This window comes from Protopterus annectens, chromosome 6.part0, assembly GCF_019279795.1.
Source record: "Protopterus annectens isolate FY-2018-M chromosome 6.part0, PAN1.0, whole genome shotgun sequence".
Classification (NCBI taxonomy): domain Eukaryota; kingdom Metazoa; phylum Chordata; order Ceratodontiformes; family Protopteridae; genus Protopterus; species Protopterus annectens.
The window spans coordinates 1624894386-1624921017 of NC_056737.1; the positions used below are offsets into that span (position 1 = coordinate 1624894386).

At 39.9% G+C, this 26632-nt stretch overlaps 1 protein-coding gene across 1 annotated transcript in view; it reads left to right on the forward strand.

Annotated features, from left to right (window-relative positions):
- DNAH7 (dynein axonemal heavy chain 7) overlaps positions 1 to 26632 on the forward strand; it is a 4771155-nt gene that overhangs the window by 1283584 nt on the left and 3460939 nt on the right. Inside the window, exon 10 of the mRNA XM_044073696.1 lies at positions 18033 to 18160. Within this exon, the coding sequence (XP_043929631.1) occupies positions 18033 to 18160 (128 nt within the window). The remainder of the gene's footprint in view (positions 1 to 18032; positions 18161 to 26632) is intronic.

Below are 26632 nucleotides of genomic sequence, written 5' to 3' on the forward strand. Positions count from 1 at the left end.
AGATTATTCCATTAGAATTAAGAAATAAAATTGGGCAAAATATCTGGAGGCAGCTACCAGTATGATACAGGAGCAGATGAGTAATATGGATGTTTAGGATTAGTGTGTGACACTAGGAAACCAGTAGAAAATGAACTCAAAGCATGTGTAGTGGTGAAATGGGAGTTTTAAAAGTCTGCTATTAAGGCTATATATTTCAACAACTTTTCAAGGGCTTTGAGGTCACTAACAAACATGTCAAAGGCAGCAGAATATGGACAATGCTGTATGTAAAATTAAAGATGGCCAGGGGACAGTGGATGAGACACCCATAACATAAACTAGCAGCATTTAGCCATAATTATCAAAATCTGTGCGCATAGAAAATAGTAGGTGGGTTAGTGCAGGCTTAGTTGAAAAATACCTGAATAAGTTCCCTGTCTTCAGACTGACTAGGGTAGAGGTAACAGAGCGGCTGAGAACAATAACAGAGGAAAAAGAGTTGGAGCTTCAAACACAAGCTGAGGATAAGACCACATGATCTGATTGGCTTTTGTTAGTGTCAGTTAGGCACTGAACGCCTAATTAGGATGGAGGGTTAAATTAATGACTTTGATGGTGTGTGTGTGTGTGTGTGTGTGTGCGTGCATGCCCGTGTGTGTGTATGCATGCGTGCCCGTGTGTGTGCGCGTGGATGTAAGAGTAGAGTCATTTAACTTGGAAAAAAGCAGTAATATTGATAATTCCAAAGGAGGTGAAGGATTCAATAGCAATTAAATCAACTATAGAAACAATGCCTCCTTTAGTATGTACCTCACTGCACATATCAAACAGTGGAAAAGACCGCAGAATTTCCTAACAAGGAGGATCACTGGCTTAAAATCCCTAAGCTACCAGAAAAGACAAGAATCGCTGTCTCTCTTTTCTGTGTTTATAGGCTCCTCAGGGGCCTGTGCCAGGTCTTCCAAGCAATTAGGGACCCAGTAGTTCAGGGTCTCTTACTTTCACAGCTCAAACAGTCCCGTAAATCCCAGAACAATAAAAGTAAACGTCCCAAGTGGTAGAAACAACCCAGTCCAAGCTAAACTAACTTTGGCGAGCCAAGAGAGCCCCAGCAAGGATGAACAGAGCAAATGATAAAGGGGGTAGCTTGAGAGCAGGTTGTGGTTCAGGAAGCAGCGTAAACCTTAGCTCTTATCCAGAAGTTCCAATATGTTCATATTAAATCCCTTCAAATATTTAAAATAAGTCCCCTTGAGTCAGTATTCATGTAAAGAGGTTTTATTTGGATTAGCAATTTCATTTTATAGACTTTGTCAGATCAGGAAAAATTTATAGTAATACTGGCTAAGGCATTGCTCTTTTACCCTAATTTCAGCAAAAGAGACACTCTTTATACCCTTACTCTCTTACATTAGTGTAGCTCTATTTTACCATTGTTGGTAGTTTTTTCTCCCTTTTTTTCTATGATTACATGCTCATGTAATTATGCTTACCATTGTTGGTATTATCTTGCCATCTTCTTTTCCTCTATCTTAAGCAGTTTTTATTTTTTATCTTGTGTTTATGTTGGTTTTTGTATTGATGCTGGTATGGCTGAGAAGGGTCCTTCTGTCTTTAAAAAAATGTATGGAATGTGGGTACAAATTGCCTGTTTCAGATGCCCATGCACTTTGTGTGTGCATGCGTGCCCATGTGTGTGTGCGCATACATTGGTTATACATCACAATTTATTGCTTAGATCCACATCACCTGCAGGAAGAATGTTCTATTTGCTACAACTTTAATCCCAGAGTGCTTGTCCTTTTCTGGTTTCATCAGATATTAAATATCACCTGCAAATAAAGCCAACTTTTCTTGACTACCATACCAATTACATCCTTGTATTTCTGAGTCCCTTTTTTTGCCAGTGGTTCTAAGTGTAAAGCAAATAACGAAGGAGAAAGAGGACACCCCTGGCTGGTTCCTCTGCTCAGACAGAATTTATCAGAAGGGAACCCCCACTTTAACTTTCACCTCTGATCCCTCGTATGTCCTCCTAATCAACCTTGTAATTTTATCTGGGAATGCAAATGCTTCCATTGCACTTCTCATAAAAATCACAGCTTACTCTGTCTAATCCTTTCTCTGCATCAAGACCCGCCAAAAGCAGTGGTATTTTCTTATGTTCTGCTTCCCTGTAGACCATCATTGCTCTATTAATGTTGTCAAATGTTTCCCTCACTTCCACAAAACCACACTGATCCATATCTATCAATTTTGGCATCACCTTTGCCATTCTTTTAGCCATTATAGACATAAACACTTTATAATCATGGTTTAGAGTTGAAATTGACCTATATGAAGTTGGATCTGATAGGCCTTTACCATCTGAAGGTATTACAGCCATCACCTCTTTCTTCCAGGATGTTGGTGCTTGTCCTCCATTTAAAATACTGTTAAACAAAACCTTCCAGATCTTTATCACTTTCTTTGCTTCAAAATTTCCACAAGAATGCCATCCATTCCTGGGGACCTGTGCATTGGTTATAGATCACAATTTTTATTTCATTTCTTATCCTATTAGTAGTTGAGCCTCATCTACCGCTAATCTTGGCATATTTAATTTTTTCATAAACATTTCCATTTGTACTTTTTCTTGATTACTACATTTCTTTGGTTTATATGGGTTTTCATAACATTTTTGAAATATTTCTAATACAGGATCTCTGGTTAATTTCCTTGTTAAAGGCTCCCTAAGCTTGGCAACACCCCTTTCTACATTCTGTTGCTGAGCCATTGTACTAAAAGTTTTTGTGCTCTGGCGTTACTATCAAACAACTGCTTAACAGCAATCATTCTAAACTCATGCATGTTATCAAGGTAGTCCCCTATTCTACAATGCTTTAACTGGGTTCAGGCACCTAGGCAGCGAGACATTTCCCTGTGGTACATTTGGCTGGGGACACATGGCTGAAGTGACAATCAGCTGCAGAGAAATATGGCTGTTGTTAATTCCCTGTGGGCAAAGAGATGCACACACTGCTATGCTCACAGCTTTAATAAACAAATGCATGGAGGCAAAAGAAGTAATGAGTGTTGTGCTCAGTGTACAGTAAATACGTATGTAACTACAACATGTAAAAGTGTGCAACATGCATGGAGGAAATCCTGCAGGCTACTGTAGTCACATGTATGCTACAGTATGCGTTTTAGGTAATGTTCCCTAGACACTGTGAAGGGGGTAGTGGTCCACACACACTGATTATAAAGGCACTGCCCATTGTGCACTACTTTTCTACTGCCAGTGATATGCCTTCTGGCCAGCCTGCTGCTGAGGCCTGCCATATTTCCTGTTGTGTCATGTTCCCTTGGGAACCATGGACATTGCTTTCTCCCTGTGTATTTGGTTATTGTAGCTGTAGGCATGGCAACACATTCTTCTCTTTGCCTACAGAGAATTTGCAAACAGCCATATTTCTCTGCAGCTGACTGTCACTTCAGCATGTTTCCCCAGTCAAATGTACCACAGGGAGATGTCTCGCTTCCTAGACGCCTGAACCCGCTTTAACATTTGTCAGTCCCTCTAAATAATTCTTGTTACTTCTTAACCATATCTATTTTTAATTTTATTTTCACCCTGTTTTTAAACTCCACTTTAATTTTATCCCACTCCATAGCAGTATTTTCTATATCCTGTAATAACTACTGAATAATTTCCACTACCAATCTCTTGAATTTCTTTCTGTTTAACAGATAGGTGGGGAAACACCCGTGTCTCATTTTATTTCATTACCCTGCTTTTTTTTTTTTAGTTATTATTGGTGTGTGATCTGAAATAGTTAATGGATGCCTATCAAAACTTTCAATTAAATGCACATGTTCCTGTGAAATATAATTTCTGTCTAACCTAGTCCAGTTTTTGTACTTTGGGAAATGATATATAAATTCTCTACAAACTTCTACTACTGAATTCACATCTTCCATGCAAAATATTTCAGAAGGTCCTTCAAACATCTACTCTATTTTTGTTATATTTTCCCTTCTAGGCTGCTAGATACATCTCACTGTTGCAAATCAAATTCCAGTCCCACCTATAAGTAATATTCCCGGCTGAAAGTTGATTATTTTTCCCAGAATTTTTTTAAGCTCCATTATAGCAGTTTTAGGTGTAATATAAATACATGCCAATGTAATCCTCCTCCTTTAGCAGTAGCCCCTTAGTACTACAAATCTGCCATTACCTTTTTCCCTCTTCTGTCACTATTGGATCTCCTCTTGCAATTAATTTAACTACTTCCCTTTTTCTTTGTCCAAGATATTCTGCTGAATAACCATCCTGAAATCCCTTCTTTATCAAAGTCGCATGCTCAGTTCATTCCATATATGTTTCCTATAGATAGCTATTTGCACTCTTCATTTTTAATATAGTTTTCCTTTTTGTATACATCTGTGAGACCATTCACATATAAAGATAATACGGAAGGTGTCTTTATGATAAGAAGTTATTATTCCCATCTGTTATGTATAACAGCTTTATCTTAAAATGTCTAGTTTCAGATTTTGTGTTGTATGTATACACTAATGTTTGGCAGGCTGATCTTTAATACGGTTGTTTCTTGTCATATTCATTGAATTATGTCACATCTTGCAAGACTTTCTGTTTTAGTGAAAACCCTAAAAAAACACCTCAGTACACCACCAAAACGTTTTAACTTAATATGAACATACATCTTCAAATAATGAAGTTTAACCCTCCAAATAGGAACAATTGTCCCAGACTGATGGCCACACTCACATGCTTGAATTAAACCTGTAATGAAAGTTATCCATGCTAAAATGCATGGTCCATCCAGTGCTTCTACTTCCACTAAATACTGTCTGTTTTTGTCTTATCTTTTTTCCTCTCCAAGATGTCGAAAATAACTTGAATGCTTCAGAAAACATTATCTCATCACCATTGAAAGAAAGAAGTATTCTGTTTTTATTGCCCCATTATCAGACTGTCTCCATAGAACCAGATACACAGTTGCCTTCTACTACTCATATTGCATTGTGAACATTTATATGCTAGAGGGAAAGTTTTCATTATATTCAGTGTTCTTTTATTTATTTGTTTCCACTTAAAACTTGTTAAATCAAGATAAGGGGCTTAATCCAGCCATTCCCTTATGCAAAAGTAAGAAAAAGCATGTACATGTTTCTTATATCATGTTCTTTTGTCCAGGTGTTCTTCTATATTACATTGCAGTGCCTATATTTCTTAAAACTAAACAAGAAGAAAGAAACAAGAAAAAGTAAGAGCATCTGTTTATTTTAGTATCCTATTACACACACAAATAACCAAAAAAGCTTTACTTTGTAACATGCAGTATATGTCATATATTATAAAAATACTGTTAAGAACAAACATTAATGACATGAAGTAAGGCTTATGCTTTGGAGTCCTCCCCTGCAAGTTTAACAAAGTCAAAAAAGTCCATTATTTCCAGGTTTTCTTGTTCCATCATAATTCACAAATGTAATTAATGCTTTATAATACCACATTTAGTAATCACTTTCCAAGTTTTTTTTTTAATTTCCTGTTGATCTTCATCTCTCGTAACCAGTCTCTGGTTCATTTCCAATGAACTCCTGGTTCTTCTAGTCAACTATTGTGCTTTTTTTCTTTCTCTCAAGAATTTTCTTTTGGAACATTGGAAAAGGTTTCACTGGCATAGTCTCTGTATGGGCTTTATTATCAGAGGAATAAGAAGCAGAACCCCTTCTGTTTGATAGCCCACTTTTTTGTTGGACAAGCTTTTGTATTTCCTCCATCATAAATTCTGCATCAAAATGATTTGACCATCCAGGAAAAAAATATTCTGAAAATGCTGGATACAGCAGCTTGAATCTTTCACCTGGTTCTCGGCATTCCCTTATTGCTGGAATCAATTTATTCATCATCTGCCTGCTGTATTGTGAGTAATAATTTTCCACAGTCTACTGTCTCCCAGTTTTGTACTTTGTCCTTCTGCCACGTTTCTGTCAGAATCCACTCTTTGTGTTGGTAGGATTACATCCTTACTATTAAAGGTTTGGACTGCTTTCTATTGGCCAAGTTTGGAGTATGCACACAGAGTGCAACAACTCCTGCTGTGTAATACTAATATAGTTGCTTGTCTGTGCTTTCATAAAATTAGTAGTCTGTTCATAGGATCATAAGAAGTTACAAAGCTATTGGCCCTGAGAACCTTATAAGCCTTGCCAAGAGTTTAGCCCATGCATAGACAAATCAGCTCCCGATGCCCCTGTCCAGCAGGGACACAGGTGGAATCCCAGGAATGTATTGTCTATTTCCCATCAAGTTAACTAGATTGCGCTTAAAAAGGGGTAAAGAGGTACACTGCTTGACGTGGAGAGGGAGTTTATTCCATAGATGGGGGAGTCTCTGGGACACAAATCTGTCCCGCCAGCAAGTCCTATTGATGTCACAGATCAGGTTGAGGCTGCGTGTATATTTTACTCAAGTGGAGCTTGACTTACGGATATGCAGCAAGTCCCATCAGGGCGGGGTCCAAGATCACCTTGTATGCCAGACAGAGGTCACCTCTGAGGAGTCTGTATGAAACAGAGTAGAGGCATAGGGCTTTTAGCCTATCTGTTTATGGTAGATTTTTGAGGTCCTGGATTCTCCTGGTGAGGAACCTCTGTGGTCTCTCCAGCTGCTGCATGTGCTTTGCGCGGTACATGCCGAATGGGGCACTGTACTCAATAATGGGCCTTATAAGGGAAGAATACAAGGATGTTATGACCTCCTTGTCCCTGGATGAGATACCCTTATTTATGAGGTGGGCCATGTAGAAAGCTTTCCATACAATGGAAGCAATATGGTGGTCAGAAGTCAGGCTGCTATCATTCTGGGTGCCCAAATCCCTCACGACTGACTGTATGCTTAGAACGTTGTTATTAATGTGATAATTTGTGGGGATATCTCTCTCCCCAAAGGGGATGATGATGCATTTTTTTTGTATTCAGCATGAGGCTATGTTTCTGGCACCAGTCATTTGTTTGGGTGAGACCCATTTGGAGGATGTCCACGTCACTAGGGGAATTGTTGACAGCTCCCAACCTGCAGACATCTGCAAACTTGGTCAGCCATAGCTGACTGGTTTTGGCCTGTACCTCAGAAAAGTATATCCCAAATAACAGAGGTCCCAAGACTGAACCCTGGGGTATGCCACTCGATACAGGTCTACTGCTTGAGGTGGCTTCCCCTATTTTTACTAGGTGGATTCTACCAGTGAGCCAGTTGGCTGCCAATCTGGTAACATACGGATTGATGCCTACTTCAGAGAGTTTATCTATTATGCCCGAGTGGGGAATAGTGTCGAAGGCTTTGGCCAGGTGCTCTGTCTTCCCCACATCCATGGCTTTGGTGACTGTCTCAAAAAAGTCGACCAAATTTAACAGACATGTCCTCCCCTTGACAAAGCCAGACTGTGTGGGGTCGAATGTTTGGAGGTTGCCAATGTCCTTGTTTATGAGGTCCATGATAATCTGTTTCATGGCCTTGCAGATCGGGGTAGTTAGGCTTATGGGTCTATAATTTCCCAAATCAATGGAGGCTCCACCTTTGTGTAAAGGGATGACTAGTAGTTGTCCTCCACTCAGCTGGGACAAAACTGGTACTGAGGCTTTGGTTGAATAGGTTACCTAATGGTGCTGCAAGTTCCTGCCTGAGTTCATGTAGGATGCAGCCTGGGATTTTATCAGGTCCCATGAAGGCTGTATTTTTTGCCTTTGAGAGAGCAGTGATGACCTGATCCCAAGATATAAAGGGAAGGGGGCAGGTATTAGGAATGTCCTGATTTACTAATGGGGGTGAAATTTTTGCTGAATCTGTCAGCCAGCAAGTTTGCTGTATCTATGGCATTTGTATATGTGGTGTCCTTGACCATCAGCTCTGAACAGATCTGGGTGCTACCTTTGAGATTACAGACTTATGTGAAGAAGGCCTTATGACTGTCTCTGGTAGATGTGGCCAATTTGGACTTGAAGTTTTCTTTGAAGGATTTCACTAGTGCTTTTGTTTGTTAAGGCTAAGGTGAGATTGCTTCCATTTGGGCACCTGCTCCTTCTTAGTCCTGGTCAGCAATTTTTTTCTTCTGTTATAGAGTTTATTTATTGCACATGTCCACCAGACAGGTTTACTCTTCCTTACAGAGGATGATTTAGTCCTGTCGGGTATTCCTGAGTCCATGCGTCTATATAAATGTTCGTATAGTAATTTGGTATTGTTTTTGATACTGGTGCCATTTCTTAGAGAGGAGGGGAGGGCTGTAAAGCTGTTTATACCATCACTCAGGAGGCTGTAATCAGCTTTGGAGAAGATTTTTTGATTGACCCTAGCAAGAAGGGGGTCGGGGGAGATGGTGACTTCAAACGTGACCGCTTTATGGTCAGATCTTACAAGGGAGGATGATACTGCAGGGGTGCTGCCATTGCTACTCATGTTGGTTAATACCAAGTCCAAGATATTATAACCTCTTGTGGGGGTATTGACTAGGTGTTCCAAAGCATTTGCATTTACAAAATCAAGGAATCTCTAGGTATTTGTGTTCTGGCAAGAGTAGTTCTTCCAGTATGTTTGGGTAGTTAGTCACCCAGGATCAGGGTAAAATGTTGAATCTTGATAGATTTGAAGACGTCTAGTTAAGCATTTTGGGCATCTTGGGTCAGATTTGGGGGCCAGTAGCTAGCTATTATTTGTATAGGGGTCTTGTCAATTGTTAACTGCCCCTGGAATGTCTCCTGTGCGTCATACTGTTTGACCAGCCTGGAGGTGTGTATGTCTTTAATATATATTGAAATGCCATCTCCTTTGGCTTTGCTACCCATAGTTTGGGGTCTGAATGTATGATAGGATGGGTAACCAGGTAAGGCTGGTGTGCTCTCCACAGCTTTGAAAAAGGTTTCTGTGACCACACAGATGTCAGCATTTTCCAGGGTTAGAAATGCTTGCAATGAGTGCAGTTTTATGTTTAGACTCCTAACGTTTAGCAGCATGACCTTTAATTTGTGTTTTGTTGAAATTTTTATGTTGGTAGTTTTAACCTCATCACTTTTCCTAAAAAGGGCACTATAGGGGAGGCAAGAAACTTTGCCAGAATCCTGAAGCCCAGGTTAGACAGATGCAGCCGATCTCTGGCAAAGCATCATGGTCTGTCAATCATATCTTCCCAGGCTGTCAGGTACTGGATCTCCCTGGAATGATACCAGAAACTAAGCCAATTGTTAAAGTCAATCATTTTCTGTTTGTATTCAGGCATCATTCTGGGTGACAATAGAATGCTGCTTAAGGCTAGGGACATACCTGCCTGGGACACATATTCAGCAAGTAGAATCATGTCTCTCTTCATATAGTCCAGGGAGGTATGTCTCAAGTCATTCAGACCATCATGGGCTATTACACTGTTAGAATCTCCTTGTGTTCTGACTGGAGTGCTTCTCAAACAACCTGAAAATATATTGCTGATAAGTATATTTCTTAGCATTTTCAGAGTTCTGTGTTGTCTTAATTTTTTGCCTGACTAAATTATTTTATAAATTTGCTGACATTGTTTGCTATTTTCTCATCTGTTCTGAAATTGGATCCCCCCCATTCCTGTGGTGGTGTTAAAGTTTATAAAACAGGTATAACTGATCATTTTTAAGTGTTTTTAAGCTGGTGAACTGTTGAGGGCTACACACTCAAGTGTGATGGCCATTTTTCTGCTTTAAAAGTGTTTACTTTATCTGTTTTAATTATTGAAAAAAAACAAACAAACAAAAACAAACAAAAAAATCCTCTCTCTCATGTTTCACTTTTCTATAACCAGTAGAGTCCTGTTTTCAGAATTTGCTGAATTATGTGCTGTTTTGCAGTTTCTGTGTTGCCCAGACCTTACTAAGATAGAAGGAAGCTTCTCTGTTCACTAGTGAGAGCAGTGAACTTTGAGCAGCCTATCTGTCTCTGGAGGAGTGGTTTCAGCTCAGAATCTGTAGTTTTATTGGCCATTTTGGGCTATTTCTATCCCTTTCATCTTTCTGTATAAAAAAAACGTGTTTGTGTGTTTTTTGTGCTTGTATTACCTCAGCAAGATCCTGCCTGGGTGTCCTGCAGAGTTCTACAGCAGCAGAGAGAGAGAGAAAATGGAGACTTTGAGTGGATGAAGTACCTCTGTTTTGCTTTTTATTGCTTATTTTCGCTAGCCGCACTATTCTGAGTGTTTTTTATTAACTTTGCAACTTATTTGAACTGTTTTTCAATTCTGATACTCTTTGCACTTTAACTGATTGTTTTAAGTGTTATTCAACTGTTGAGGGCTACACACTCAAGTGTGATACACATTTTTCTGCTTTAAAAGTGTTTGTTTTACTGTATCAGTTTTAATTTTTGAAAAAAAAAGTCCTATCTCTCTACTCATTTCCTGCCTTTCTATAACCAGTAGAGTCCGGTTTTCAGATTTTGCTGGGCTGTTTTCTAGTTTCTGTGTTGCCCAGATCTTACTAATCATCTGTGAGAGTGGTGAGCTTTGAGCAGTCTATCTGTCGCTGGAGGAGTGATTTCAGCTCAGAATCTGTAGTTTTATTGGCCATTTTGGGCTATTTCTGTCCCTTTCACCTTTCTGTTTAAAAACCCGCGTTTGTGAGGTTTTGCGCATCGCTCAGTGCCATTTAACAAAGGTTAAACTATTTCCGGTACCAGAAAGTCTGCTCTTCCAAGTTGTCCTTAGAACTAGCCATTTTTCTATTTTGGCACTCAAAACTGTTTCCTTGTGCTCAGCACTTATTCAAAACTCATTGCAAGCACTAAATAATCTACAAATTAGTGCAGCACTCAACTTTCCTCACTTGTTAGAAGAAAAAGAGCTTTTAGTACTTAAATTAATAAGCACCTATCCAGGCATGTCTAAGGGTCAGCTCCTGGTATTTTCCCCTGTCCACCTGATGAATCTGGGCATCTTGGGGAAATGTAGCAATTGCCTCATGTACACTGACAACCATCTCCTCCTACCACCCAACACTGCAACCTGTGGGAGATATATATTGTATAGCCAAACTGGAAGCCAAGCTCTCTCCAACCAAGACTGTACTACACAGTCAAGAGGAGAAGGTAAATGCATGCACCACATCACACTCAACACATAGTCCACCTAAACCTATACATAGTAACACAAAACACAGAACTGCATTCATGGAGGCTGTCAATAAAAATATGCCCAAATAACAGAGATCTCCAAAGCCGCAACGCAAGCAATCACCACCCCCCCAACACTACCCAAATGACACACAGCCCATAAAATCAGTGTGCCACTCAACCTCAGCCCATAAGGCAAAACAACGTACCCAACACTCTAGTCACAGGTGACTCTATAGTCAGGCACACTGATGTCCCACTCACCAGGCTAAACAAGGAGAAAAAGTTGCTATCAGCTGCCTGTCGGGTGCCAGAATCCACTAAATAATGCAGCACTCATGTCACTCCACAACAAGTACAAATATGACTCTGTCATTGTCCATGTTGGTGTGAATGACCTGAGACATCCCTCTCTGGACTACATGAAAAGAGACATGGAGGAGCTCTCGGATCATGTAGCCCAGACAGGTATGACCCTAGCCCTGAGTAGCATCCTGCCATCGCCCAGAATGATACCACAATGCAAGGACAAAATGATTGACTTCAGTTGGCCAAGCTTCTGGTGTCATTCTAAGGGGATCCAGTGTCTGCCTGGGTGACATGATCAGCAGACCATGATGCTTTGCCAGAAATGGCCTGCACCTATTGCCCCTGGGATTCCGGATACTGGCTAAGGCTCTTGCCACCCCCTATAGTGGCTTTTTTAAGCAAGGTTCAAATGATAAACTCACCACTGTAGCAGGTATAAGCAAGCAAAATCTGAGGGTAATACTACTCATTGCTAGAAGTCTAAACCTCAAAATGCACTCACTCTAAGCACTCCTTACATCGACATCTGTGCACTGATGGAGACCTGGTTCAAGGCTCCAGAGAGCACTCCTGCATTACCAGGATATAACTCATACCACACCTTTCGGCCACCTAACCTGGACTGAAACACTAAAGGGCAAGGCGTGTCCATATTCATTAAGGATATCCACACCTCCAGGCTAGTTGCTCAGTATAATGCATCCAATGTTATCCAAGTGCAACTAGCACTGGGCAAGACTGCAATCCAGGTTGTAGCTTGTTACAGCTCCCCCACCATGCCCTAGGATGCCCTCTCCACATTTCTTGATATATTGGGTAATATAAAGGTACAGCCCAATACCCTAATAATGAGCGATTTCAACTACCCCACCATCAGATGGGAAAAATACTCATGTACCAACCCATTTGCTCAATGTTTTCTGGAATTCATAAATTCCAACACCCTGGATCAGCTTGTCTATACCACCACAAAGGGCATCAGTATCCTGGACCTGGTCATTACCAATATGGGCAACTGATGTTCCATGCCAGAGGTAAACTCCTCACTTGTCAGATCCGACCACAAGATAATCACCCTAGATATCAATATCCCACACCCCCCCCATTAAGAAAACCACCGTAATAACTTCTCCAAAGCCAACTTCATGCTTCTTAAGACAGAAGTGGCAAGCTTCATGACACCCATACAGACGGAAAATAGAGGTACAACTGCTGAATCCTATACAGATGCACTGTATAAGCACATACATGAGTGCATGTCAAGAATCACAATGGTGACACTCAGATCTGCTCTGAGCTACAGCACAATGGCACTAGATATACAGAACCAACTGATATTGCCAACAACATCCTGACAGATAGGTTCAATGCAAACTTCACCCCCCACCCCCCAAAGGGCCCATCACTATACCGGACAAATGCAAAGCCCCTGTAATTACGGCTGCACAAGTAAAGATCTCACTCTCCAAAGCCAAGAACACAGCATCCATGGGACCTGACAACATCCCAGGCTGTGTTCTGCATGAACTACAAAATGAACTGGCACCCCACCTAAGTACCATGTTCAATCATAGCCTCGCTTCAGGCTTTGTGCCTACTGAATGGCGCACAGCGACGGTAATCTTACTGCACAAAGGGGGCGCCACCATGGACCCCAGGAACTACCACCCCATTAGCCTGACAAGTCTGGTCATGGAACGTATCATCTTGGAGCTTATAAACAAGGACATATGTAACCACCAAACTCTGGACCCCACCCAGTTGGGGATTTTAAAGGGTAGGTCATGTCTCCTAAACCTGATGGACTTTTGAAGCAATCACCAGAGCCGTGGACTAGGGTAAGGTGGTGCACACAGCCTATTTTGACCTCGCCAAGGCTTTCAACACCATCGCCCACTCTGAAATTATAAATAAACTCACTAGACTGGGCATAAATCCCTATGTCACAAGATGGGTGGCCAACTGGCTCACTGACAGAACCCACACAGTGAAAGTAGCCGACTCCAAATTCAACTTCAGACCAATGACAAGTGAAGTTGCACAGGGCTCAGAACTAGGTCCTCTCCTGTTTGGCATCTACTTTTCAGATGCCCGGGCTAATACAAGAGGTCTTTGGCTAACGAAGTTTGCAGACGACTGCAAACTAGGTGCCATAATAGAATTGCCTAATGATGTGGACAGTCTACACAGAGACTGGTGCTTGGTGTCAAAGTCATGGCCTCAAGCTCAATGCCAAGAAGTACATTGTCATTCCCTTTGGGAAAAACACTGTACCCATGAACTACCACATAGGTGGTAGCCTACTAAACACCGAAAGTGTGATAGGAGACCTTTGGGACACAGGTGGACATTAGTCTCTCCTTTGATAATCACATTGCCACAGTAGTCAGGAAATTCTTCTACGTGGCATACCTCATCACAAAGGGGTTCACCTCCAGAAAAAAAAGAGGTCATTGTTCCTCTCTACTCATCCCTCATCAGACCCATTATAGAGTACAACACCCCATTTGGCATGTACCTTGCAAGACATCTACAACAACGAGAAAGGCCACAGAAATACCTCACTAAGAGGATTACCAGCCTCAAACAGATGCCATTCTCAAACCATCTCAAAAAACTCCAGCTCTACTCTGTCGCTTATCACCTACTCAGAGGTGACCTCTGCCTAACATACAAAGCCATGTCAAACCCAGATCTGTTGGACATGCTACACTTAAACAAACCCCAATCCCTCTGAACCACGTGCTCCAGAGACCTAAACCTTCCCACCACAATAAACAGAACATGCTGGAGGGATAGATTCCTGTCCCAGAGACTTCCCATGCTCTGGAACAGACTGCCCATTCATGTCAAGCAAAGCTCCTCATTAGCCCTCTTTAAGAAAAATTTAGACAATTGGATGGGAAATAGGAAATTCACCCCGGGGATCACTTCTGTTGCTGTGCGAGACAGGGGTGCAGAAAAATAACTAACTAACTAACTAATAAGCAAGGTAACTTTTTTGGCTAGGCTTATATAGGCCCCAGGGCCGATAGCCTAGCTACCTATGAACCTATGACAGAGTCATAACAGTACCTGTTGCTGACAGACTTGAGTGCGTGTGTGATATGGGGGATTCTGACCCCTGACAGACAACTAACTGTGACTGTTTCCTTATCTAGCCTGGTGAAAGGCACATCTGTGTGTCTCACAATGGAGTCACCTATAACTAATATGTTGGGTTTATGGTTAACCCTTAGTGGTTGTGAGACAGAGGTGTGTGAACTGTAAGTGGTATGTGGTGTGGAGGGTTGTGGAGATTGCGTGAGTATTTGGCTAGGAGGTCTCCTTTGTTTGGGTATGTTTTTGTTGAGGGCCTCCACATATGTGGGTGTGTGTTGTGTAGGTGTGGGTGGAGTTTGAGGTGTAGTGATTGTTTTGCCAGCCTTCTCAGTGCCAGATATGCTGGCTTCTGAGGGAGAGAGCTTGGACTCTAGGTTCCTAATATAATTGCATCTCTCGCAAATTGTGTTCCTAGGTGGTAATAGTAGGTGGTTATCTGTGTACATAAGGCAGTGGCTACACTGTCTCAGGATGCCCATATCAACCAGACTGACAGGAGAAGCAGTAGGAAATTGTCCATTGATATTTTTCAGAATCTGAGAGAAAAGGCCAGGGAGAGCTAAGGGGTTAGCCTAAAGCCGAAGTACTTAAACCAAAACTAAGTGGCTTAAAATAACAGTTACAATTTAAACAGGTTATAAGCAAGCAGTAACAAATGCAGCAGAAAGGATGCAATTGAACACTTTAGAGAACAAGGTGCAGCAAGCAGCAGAAAAAGCAAGATGAAGTAATGGAGCAGGAGGAGGAAACACAAATACAGAAAAAGAAGCTGAATAAAGTGATAGTGTTTTTTTTTTTTTGTTGTTACTAAAAAAGGGGGTTGCTGATGATATCCTGTGCCTGTGTGAACACTTTGTTGATTGCACATTATAATCATATAAGCCACCTCTAGGCATACCTCTCAAGTGTGCCTCATTACGGTTTGGGGTCTTACAGTGTTAGAATTCTTTTTAAGTGATACCCATGGTAGATAGAAATTTATCATAATAATTCATTAAAAGATCCTTCCTATAAGTAAAACCAGCATATTTTAACTATCCTATGACCTTCCTAGTTGACGTTGTTAGTAAGCCGTTGGCATGTGTTCCACATTTTGCCAATTTGTTCCACATTCTAATGGTTAGTGTTCCTCATTTGGACATGGAAGGTTGAAAACTGTCTCTAGGCTGGATATCCTCATTTTCTCTTGCTTTCTTCCTGTTTCTCCCAAATCTACTTTACCAAATCATCCTCTGCTTTCCTGTGCATGTGACGAAACCTCTATAATATGTTCTCCTTGACCACCTCTGTATTTGTGGTTGCTTTTTCTTTTGCTCTGATGTCCAGTTTCTCTGGTACATCAGAACATTTCAGGTTTTCCTTATATGCTCTGTCCTCTAATTCTACCATGTTTTAAATATCTCTTTTTGAGCAGTCTTATACTCAGCCAGCCTTTTCTTAGTTTCAAACTCTGAGTTTTGTAGTTTTATCAACTCATCTGAATATCTGTTTAAAGCTCTTCTTCCATTTTTCCAACCTTTTGTTATTTGAGTTGATATACACCTTCAGTGTTTTGCTTATTTTAATCAGCTCAGAAACACATTTGACTTATTTTTTGTGTAGATTACTAGAAGTCTTACACCAAAGCAAAGAGGCAAGCACTGGAGCTTGAACTGCTTTTTGCTGAACAGCTGCAAGATTCTTCCCAACTGTTTCTTCTCACCTTTTGTGATTAATTTTCTTTTCTGAATTTCTTTTTTGCTGGTATCCAGGCAGTGCACTTACTAACCAGTTACTGAAATTTACACAGAACGACAAATTCAATGGCTTCATTTTTTTTGAGTTTCTCTTTTAGGTTCATAGGTTTCACACTGAAGGAGCTGAAATTAGGCATGTGACCAAACTTCTATAATATGTTCTCCGTGACCATCTCTGTACTTGGGGTTACTTTTTCTTTTGCTCTGATGTTTTTATATCTTATCTTTTCCATAGTCTATATCCTATCCATTTCAGGAACTCCATCTCCTTCACCTCTAATTTCGGCTCATCCTTCATTGCCCAGGTCTCTGTACCATACAAAAGTACCAGGTGTCCCACTGCTACATACACCTTGCTTTTCCACTTCTTTTGAATTCTTCTGTCACAAGCTAGCCCTGACACTTTGTGTCATTTCACTGCAGTGCATCTGATTCTATCTTTGACCTTCTTACTCAGACTTCTTTTCTCCTCAACAATATCTCACAGATAGACTTTAAGCTGTTGACCTGTCTCACTGTTTTCTCTTCTCTCCTAGTTTTAAGCTTCTACTGATTTTTACCCATTTGCTACCATGACTACTGTTTTGTCTGCAGTTTCATTATATTTTCTATCTGCCATCTTTGTAACTATTAATATCTTTACTGGCAGTAGCACCATTGTGTTTTATTTTCATTCTCCTCTCCTTTCCTTATTACTTTCTCTCTCTCCTCACTCATATCCTTTTATCTTTGTGCTTTAATCATGATACTCCTCTTCGCTTCCTCCTCCATTCTCCCTTTCCCCAGCTTGTCCATTTCAAACATTGTTTTTCTTTTTCCCTTCGTCCTGCTCACACTTACCTAAGTTTCAGTCTGTTATACATCTTCCAGTTTTATCTTCTGTGCGCCACTCTCATTGAAACAGTTATGTTAATGTAGTTATCTAGTGCCTCTTAAAATTGTGTATTGACATTTTAAACTCTTGTGCTCCTTCTGTACCTTCTTTTATTATCCTGTAACTTTGAATGGCGGTGGTGGTGCAATGCTTAGCATTGTAGTCTCACAGTGACAGGTTCTACAGTTTGATTCTCGGCTGATGTGCCTTCTCTGCGGAGTCTGCATGTCCTTCTTGCGGTCATGTGGATTTCCTCCCACATTCCAAAGACATGCAGTAGGTGGATTGGACACACTAAATTGCCCGTAGGTGTGAATGAGTGGTATGAATGGACTACCGCAGCAGGGCTAGCCACCCGGCTGTGTAAGCCTTGGCTTGAGATGATTGTCATTTTTGAGGTGACACCCTGACCCCATGTACAAAAATGGGGAAATGGGGTAGATGATGGATGGATATATCTTTGAATTTCTACATGCTGATTTCATTGATCTTGTATATGCATTCACCCTTTTTGTTTGTGCTTGGGTTTTCATTATGTTTGTGTGTTTGATGCTTGGTTTTAGGTTTTGTTTAATTTCTGGAGCTTGTCTGCACAGACATGCATCGAAAATAGGCTGAACCAGTCAGAGTTTTACAGTCAGCTAATGCAAATAATTAGTAATATATAATACATACCTTCAGAATACACAGATGATGCAGGAATACAGAAACCAGGGGGAACATAACTGTTGGAAGAAGGCGGCAGATTTCAAACAGAAGAGGAAATTGGATGTACTGAATTAGGAAAAATATATATTTTTAACATTTTAAGGAGTCCTATTGCTATTACTGTGTGTTCATCACAAAAGGTAACTGTTACTTGACCTTTGAATTTGCTAACCTTATTTTTCAGGTCATTCGCTTGGGAATGTTTGAACTGCACTGTGATGAGCTCATTAGAGCTCTAGCAAAACGTGCTGAAGCTCTTTGTTCAAAACTTGTCAACAAATTGTGCAGAGACCATCAAGAATCTAATAAGAGGTAAACAATGATATAAATTATGATTTTTTTGAAAAAAGATGCCATAGATATAAACTTGCCTTAAAGGGTATCATGATAACATTGCTATAGCCATTTAGAAATTACAGTTTCAATATATGATCAGATAACACAATACTATCGACTTGGTTATAAAAATGTAAAATTAAGTGCATTGCTTCACTAATTAGCATCGCAGCATCTGATTCTGCTATGCTGAGAAGAACATATGCTGTACAATGTTGCTCTGGTTCTTTCAGCATGCATTTTATTATGTACACATATCTGAAAGTATTTAACATTTGAATAATAATTGCTTTACATTACTCCACATTTGTTAGTTTAGGATTAGACCTTAAAATCCCTGTTTCTCTAATTCAGTAGTCATAAACATTGTTGCTTAATTATATTTTTTAACAGACAAGTTCATTTCATGTACGATTTGTGCTTAATGTGATAATGTAGTGCATGTAGGGCAGGGTATTTCTTACTAGTCAGTTTGACAGGACAGGCTAAAAATAGGAGTGGACCTACAAGTTGGATATAACCCTCTATCATAGCCATGCTCAACAAAAGCCACCTATGATACAGTCGTTCACCAAATATACTTTTTAATTTCATCACGGACGATGCTCCAACCCCATATCACTCCATGCCCTGAATACCCCTGGGACCACTGCATATCATAAAAATGATGGGCACTTTTTTCAGCGGACAGCCCTTTTGATGGTTTAGCTATGTCAGAAGTCAATTTTGTAAGTTTAGATTCAACCACATTTAGTTTTCCCTCACTGATTACAGATATTGTAAATCTTTTCATCGACATATTATGTTTACAAGTCATCGTGATATATGCTGTGAAGATACTGGTGCTAACCATGGCTTTTAAAATTATGATCAGTTTATTTTTGTTTTAAAGAAGAAAGGAAACTCACATTTGCCAGTTAAGGCATGCTTTAGCTAGCTGCTGGTCCTCTAGATGATTTGTCTTTTTAACAAAAGAATATTCATAGGTAGTTACTAGGCATGCAGTTCAGGAGACTATTAAGAAGCCTAGCCCAAACTCCCAATTGCCCCAAAGCACAGTCTGCTTGAGTGACTTGCTCAAGGCCACATAATATGTAAATTAAGGTGTCAGGATTCAAACCCTACACCCTTGGCACAGGAACCAGCTCATTAACAACTCAGAGCTTTAGCCCTCAGCACTAACTGCCAAACTGTCATCACTAAGTTTGTCACAAATGTACTCAAGCTGCATACTGAAAGAATGGTACTTGTAATTGATGCCCTGATTACGAAGTAAAAAAGGCAGTAGAAAGAGCAAGAAACCACCTTTAACAAGTGTCTAACACATCACTGAAGACAGCATGGCTAGTCTGGAGTTATATCAGTTAGGCATGGACAGATACAAGTCTGACGGCACTGACTGTGTAAGGCATCCCTGAGAACAATTTTGTCAGGAAAAAAAAGAAGGCAAAAAATGATTTTGTCAGTAATCCAGAAGGAGCATGTGACACAGGATGATGTTGTATCTGGACAGTAGACAAGTTGACTGAAATAGAATCATTGTTATCAGATTACTCTAATGCCATTACCAGTCTGGAGTCTGGTAGCAGGGAATTACAAGATGTTTGTTGCCTTCAGAAGTCAAAATGGAGATTTTACAAGACAGGTTTGGAGGATAAAGACTGGAGTAAGCAAGTCTGTTTAACAGATGTTCCAGAGAAATGTGAGGGGTGTGACTGTATGCCGCCTATACAAGTGAGATTGATGGGTCTAATGGAGAGCTTTGTAATAAATGAGAAGCACACAAGATTTTAATGCTAGCTGCTGCAACTGTACCAAGATGATCCTGGCATGTTCTTGTCAAGTTGGAAACATGTGCTCACAAAGAGCAAATCCTGAGAGCAGTTTGGCAATCAGACAAGATCTGCAGGCTGCAAGAGTTCAAAGAATGTGCCTCTAGAATGATTATTTTACAATTAGCCATTAGAAAATGGCTCAGTTTTTATTGAGTGGTAAAGAAAGAGTATCCATTTTTAAGTTACTCGCAGCTCTTTTTCTCAAAATCCTCCTGTCTTCTGGAGCTAAAACATTTGCAGAGCCTGCTCAAGCCGTGGTTTTCTCCGTGAGTATCCGGAGGAACTGCTGCAGAGAGTAAGTGAGGCACCAACAGATGCACTGTAGAGTGAAGAAGCCACACGTGGTGATGAGAACACTTCAGCTCGTGGAGCAAGTCACAATTCCTTTTCCAGTATTTAAACAGACTTTGCAATCCCATGGAAGAAATGGACCACAAAAAAGAAAATAGAAATAAATCATTATATTTTTGCGTTATTATAATAATCCCCTGATTAGGGGAGATAGCACCATGTCAGCCTAATAAATGTTCAAAGTCACTAACATTTAATAAGTAAAATGCAGCTTAAAAATATATGTTGCTAATCTTGTTTGTTTCATTTGTGGTGTTTTACTTTTCCTGCTGTTATTTATTATTTTTTTCACTATAGCTTTGGATTGTCTATGTGGATGTATCAATTTATTCTAGAGGGAGGACAATAGAGATACCTGTTGTAGTCATGTGACATTTTCTACAGCCAGTAGGAAGTCAATATTTTCTCATTTAAAAACTGAGTGAGTGGCAATTACAATGAGTGGCATTTTTAGTGGTAAAATAATAATAATAGTATCGCTATCTAATACACCGAAAATAATTCTGAAAACAATTTGGCACTACTAAGGAAATGAAACTGGCAAAAGTCTTCATAACTATAAACTCTGGAATTAGTCTTTGCAAGATGCATCCTCTGGCTCAGCTGTACATCAAAATACAAATGTATTTATGTATTGTGTGTAGTTGCATGTTTTAATGCATATTTGGTTGTTGCATTTGCCAGTGAAATGTTTGATGTTATCATTTTGGATAGAATGACAAACTCTGCAGAAGTAAAGTAATAGACTAGAATGAGGACTGTATAAAGATTTTTTTTTCTTTCTTATACGTCTTTGTTTCTCAATCTATATATTGAAGGATTCTTCACAGCTTATAGCAAGAACTGAAGTATGAAAAGGTGTCACACTGGTCATAGGGATCTGTAAATGGTTTTGGAGGTTGACCGGGGGGGGGGGGGTAGTCAATTGACCTAGCAACTGTGATAGTAAAATAACACAGGCACATTTTGTCTGGATCCTGGCTCACACCAAAATGTGGGATGATGTATTGATGTATATGTGAAAGAAGGCAGCATGATGTACGTCTTTGATTGTTGTTTAAAAAGTGACATTTGTTGTAGACTTGACCTCTGAAATGTTTTATGATATTATGAGAAATGTTCACCACTGGTTATGTATGCTTACTGTTTATTTTTTAGTTGTTAGCCAAGTAAGTGAACTGACCCAAGGACCCTTTTCAGCCATGACCTGGACCAAAAAACTTAAACAAATAAAGACATATCAGGCATGCAACAGAATAATTTGTCTGTAAATGATAATAATAATAATAACAGTAATATAATAATGATATAACATAAAAAACAGGTAATATCTCACGAACAGACATATAGTAAATGAGCACTTGTTTTAGTACCTGCGTGCAGTTACGTCAGTATAAAAATAGCAAACAGGGCATTCTTATACAATATATCCATATATTGTTGCAGATTGAAGTGCTTTAGTAATGCAAGGTCAGGTCTAACAGTACTTGTTAAGTGATGTATACCGGTAGTGGCAGTATCACTGGTTAACCCATATCTCTAAAGCATGCACACTTTTTTTTCCACTTGTAACTTTAATTTCTTTTTGAAGCTGTTAAAATTCGCAGACTAACTTGTATTTTCTGAAATGGTGTTCTTGCTAGCTGGTGCAATTTAAGTAACGTCTGTTCAATCATAGAATATTTTATATGGAGGTTTGAGCAATTGTAGTGCATTCTTAGTTTATTTCAAACAAATAACTATTGTTCCCAACATATTTAGGAGAGATTTAAGAGTTGAGCAGACAGATAAAAAGATATATATGCTATGTAGATCAGATATATAATTTGGCTATAATAAGGGTAGGTTTAATAGTGTTCTGTTGACTGAAAAAAAAAACAAACTAATACAAAGCCACAGCACATTGAAAAGATGTGTAAACTTGCTGAAGACTTGTATTCCTTAGGTGTTTGAAAGTGATATCTTAGAATGTGAATTGATTAACACATCCAGGGAAGAAACATTGTCATTCAGTATCTGAAGCAAACAAGTGTAGTAATTGTAACCCTCCAAGTAATTTATCGGAATAAGTGAGACCTTTCTAAGTTAGTTAAGGGCACTTTGGTTTGGGGTGTGGCTTCGGTGTTTCACTGTGCTGCAAAAATAAGTGTTGTCCTCATGATGTCTTGCCTTTTCACAGTAGGGTATATGCTAACAGATGGAAATAGTTGACATGAGCATTAGAAGGACATATATGGGGTAAAGTGCACAGTCTTATATGGGGTGAAGAGCACCATCTTCATTTTCCATATGCCTCCTAGATTTTCTTAAAGGACCACTACGGACAAATGATGAAGAAAACATATATTTTTTATCTTCCCATGATTTACTACACCTCCCAAAGCTGCCTGTAGCAAAATAAGTACTCATTCCTAATTTTATTTTGTTTTTACTCTTGTCTACCCTCATGGGGGCAGACATCGTGATTCCTTTGGAAAGCTAAATCTGTTCCATAATGCACAGACTGTGAGAACAAATAGCCCTGCCATTTGTTGTCAGACTAGACTTCCATTCACTTAGAATGGAACACCTTCAAAAAACTGCCAAGTTTGAGAGTCTGCAGCTCATGTGTCATTGACTGACATGCGCTGAGTTTTACAAATGTTGTTCCTACTGATGTACTACACATTCTCTGAAAGAAACTTGCAAAAGTATCAACAAATTACTGAGATAAAAAAGACTTTTCACAAGGAGCAGTTTTGTAAGTTTCAGTTCCTGGCCAGGATACTCCTCCCATCTCCCCTTCTTCAGTGGGCTACAGTCTCACATTTCCAGCTTTGCTAGATTCAACTATTTAGTCAGCTTTACATGACAATAGACATCAAAAAATAGCCTGGTGTAACACTAAATCTGTTCCCTTGTATGTCTCTTCACTTCTGAATAGCATTTCCCAGGAATAAAAAAAAAAAAAAAAAAAAAGCAAACGCATCAGTCCAGAGTTTAGACCAGTCTATCCATTTTTTAAAATGTGCACAGTAAAATATTCAACTTGTAATGCATTTTGGCTGCTGACATGGTTATCTTTACATAGTTATTCTCTTATAGTATAACCTGAACTTATGGTATTTAATGATATATTTTACAACAGTTCTCAGTTTCTTAGCAATGACCTCCCAAGCTTCTGATGTGACCTAGTACTTTTTCTTACTATTGCCTTATGTAGTTTGTCTTAGTTGTATACTTGTAGCATGTTTCTCATCCTCTCAGCAACAGACTCCTGTAGAAAACTTCCAAAGCAGATACTTGTATTGAAAGAGTACTAGCAGATGTAGCAGTAATACCACACTCCAAAACAATGCACTCAAACATAGTACTGACAAACACAGTGGAATCTACATGTCTGAATCAAGCAGTGACGAAATTGCAGCACAATTTTACTCTTAATCTCTCCATTTCATAATGCATAACATTCACACCACACTTGCAGAGGCAGACCTCCACCTTCCACAAACACAGCTACCCACACCCACACAACTGCTACTGTCCAGTTTCTCCCTACAGTTATTGCAAGCCAAGAATAACACTTTTTAATAAGTATACCTACCAGACAAGTCTGCATAGCACACTTGGTCTACCTGCATCATCGCAGCTCCAGTCCCCCCCCCCCCCCCCCAGCAACTGCAACTTTGCCAGATAAAACCACTGCTATGGTCTGGTTTCTCCCTACAGTTATTGCACGTCAAGAATAACACTTTTTAATAAGGATACCTACCAGACAAGTCTGCATAGCACACTTGGTCTACCTGCATCATCGCAGCTAGGGCCCCCCCCCCCCCACCAGCAACTGCAACATTGCCAGATAAAACCACTGCTGCGGTCTGGTTTCTTCCTACAGTTAATGCAAGCCAAGAATAGCACTTTTTAATAAGGATACCTACCAGACAAGTCTGCACAGGTGACTGGATATTTACAGTTCTTGTTATTAGCAGATGTGGTCCTTAACAGTTATGTTTTAAACATTGTGACTGGTTATTTACATTTCTTTTTACAGCACTTTTGTTACTTTTACTAGTTATTTTTTAAACATTGTTTTGGCCGGCATGCACACTTGCAAGGGCACCCCCCCAGGCAACTATAGCTTTGTCTATTGCCACTGGGTGGCATAACCTAACAATATACTTGCTGTATCTTGTCGCAAATAGATCTCCCTCTAAACTGAATACTTGTAAAGTAAGGCAAGTACCATTTACTTGGTGTATTTTGTCCCCCAGACATATTTACCTTCCTTTTGTATTACTTGCACACCAATGCCATAAAGTAGTGTTTCTGCAACTAACTGCTTACACTCCTAATTTCCTGCTACTACCTCTCCCTTGCTTACACTTACATTACAGCTCCAAGGCTTCCACTTCTTATACTGATTGCTTTTCTTTGCAGTCTTCTGTGAGGGGGCAGGCCAGATCTCTACCTGCTTTTTCTGGTTATACCTTCCCCCATTTTGTATCTCCCTCCTCTAACTCCCTCCATCCCCCTTTCACATTAACTAGTCTATATTAGTGGGTCTCCTTGAGTGGCACCATTTTGAAACTTATCTTTTGGCCTGCTTGTGGTGAGGAAGCTTCCCCAGACCCTTTTCAATGTGACTGCATCAGTATAAGTAAATTAAGCTAGTACAATACAGCCAAACAGACACATTTGGTGTAAACAGAAACAAGTGGAAAGATACATTTGGTGTACAAAGAAAATAAATAAGTAAGCCCAGGGATATAACTGGAGTTAGTTTTAGTCCAGCTGCACTCGGGCTCACTCCGCTCCCATCCCTGCTTCCTATTCCCACCCGCCCTGACTAGTGCTACATTTCAAATGAACTTAGCCACTCCCGTCATGCTAACCACCAATCACTGAATCTGCCCCACCCCTGTACCCATTTCCTTCTCTTCCACTATTGCACATCCTGTAAAGCACAGTCTTCCATCTAACTACCTTACAATCACAAACAACACCTCTCATCATCCACCACACCCACCCCATCTCAAGCAGATCTCTCACTCATGACCAAACCATGCCCAAACTGCCCAAACCCACATACATACACCTCTTACTATTGCTCCTAGGTGTATCCACCCTCCCACTGCTAACTTCTGTCACCAACCACCAAAAACAACTTAATTTTATCCACATACCAAGAAAAACTACTTCCACTAACATTATTACAACACACCCTTTTACTCAACTAGTCCGATATCACAATCAAACCTTCTTTATTCACCACTATGCACTCAGGTTACAGCCATCACACTACCAGTCCCAGACAACTATGGAACTTTAAGACCCTAAACAAACTACTCAAACTCTATTTTTACCTCAGGACCCAACTCATTAGCTGCAGTGATATACACCCAAACACAGGCCTACAAAATCTAGGTGCCCCAACCCTCAACCTGAATGATACCCTACTCCACCGAGACAAATCCACGCTCCTCATTTTAAATTAAAATGTCAGAAGTATACTAAACAAAGTCCACGACCTTCATGCACTATTCTCCTTTTATCAACTTGAGATAGTCATACTAACAGAGACTTGGCTTAAACCAGGCAACCACAACAATGAAATCACTCTACCAGGTTACAGTATAATTCATAGTGACAGAATAGGTAAAAAAGGGGGGGGTGTTGCTATAGTGTATAAATCTCACCTCATCCTTGAGAAAGTAGACATAACAACCCCAGACCTCATAAAGTTGAACTCACTCTAACAAAACTAAAACTTAATGATAGTCAACACATCAACATTATAGGATGCTACATCCCCCCATGCAATAATATCCCCATTACAGAAAAACTCCTAGAATGGATATCTAACTCCCTCCCCCAGGAAAGCATAGTATTAGGAGAACTTAATACTGACTGGCAAAACTGTTCTAGTCATAACCCACTCTCCCATATTAACCTACATGTCCTAACCCAACTCATCACTTCCCCCACAAGAACAGACAAGATAAACAAACACCAATACACTCTAGATGGGATACTCGTATACCACCCATCACTGATATCCCTAGCAGGGTGTCTACCAGATATTCTGAGTGACCACCAAGCCACATTCTTACTCAGATCAAAATCACCACAACTGACCCAAATATCTACTCGCCTAATTAGAAACAAAAAACACTTTAACTGCTCCAACTTTATAAATGACCTAAAAATGTGCAACTGGACCCCCCTAAAAAACCTACCTCTTGATGAAGCTGTACTATATTTCAATACTACCTTCTTAAACACC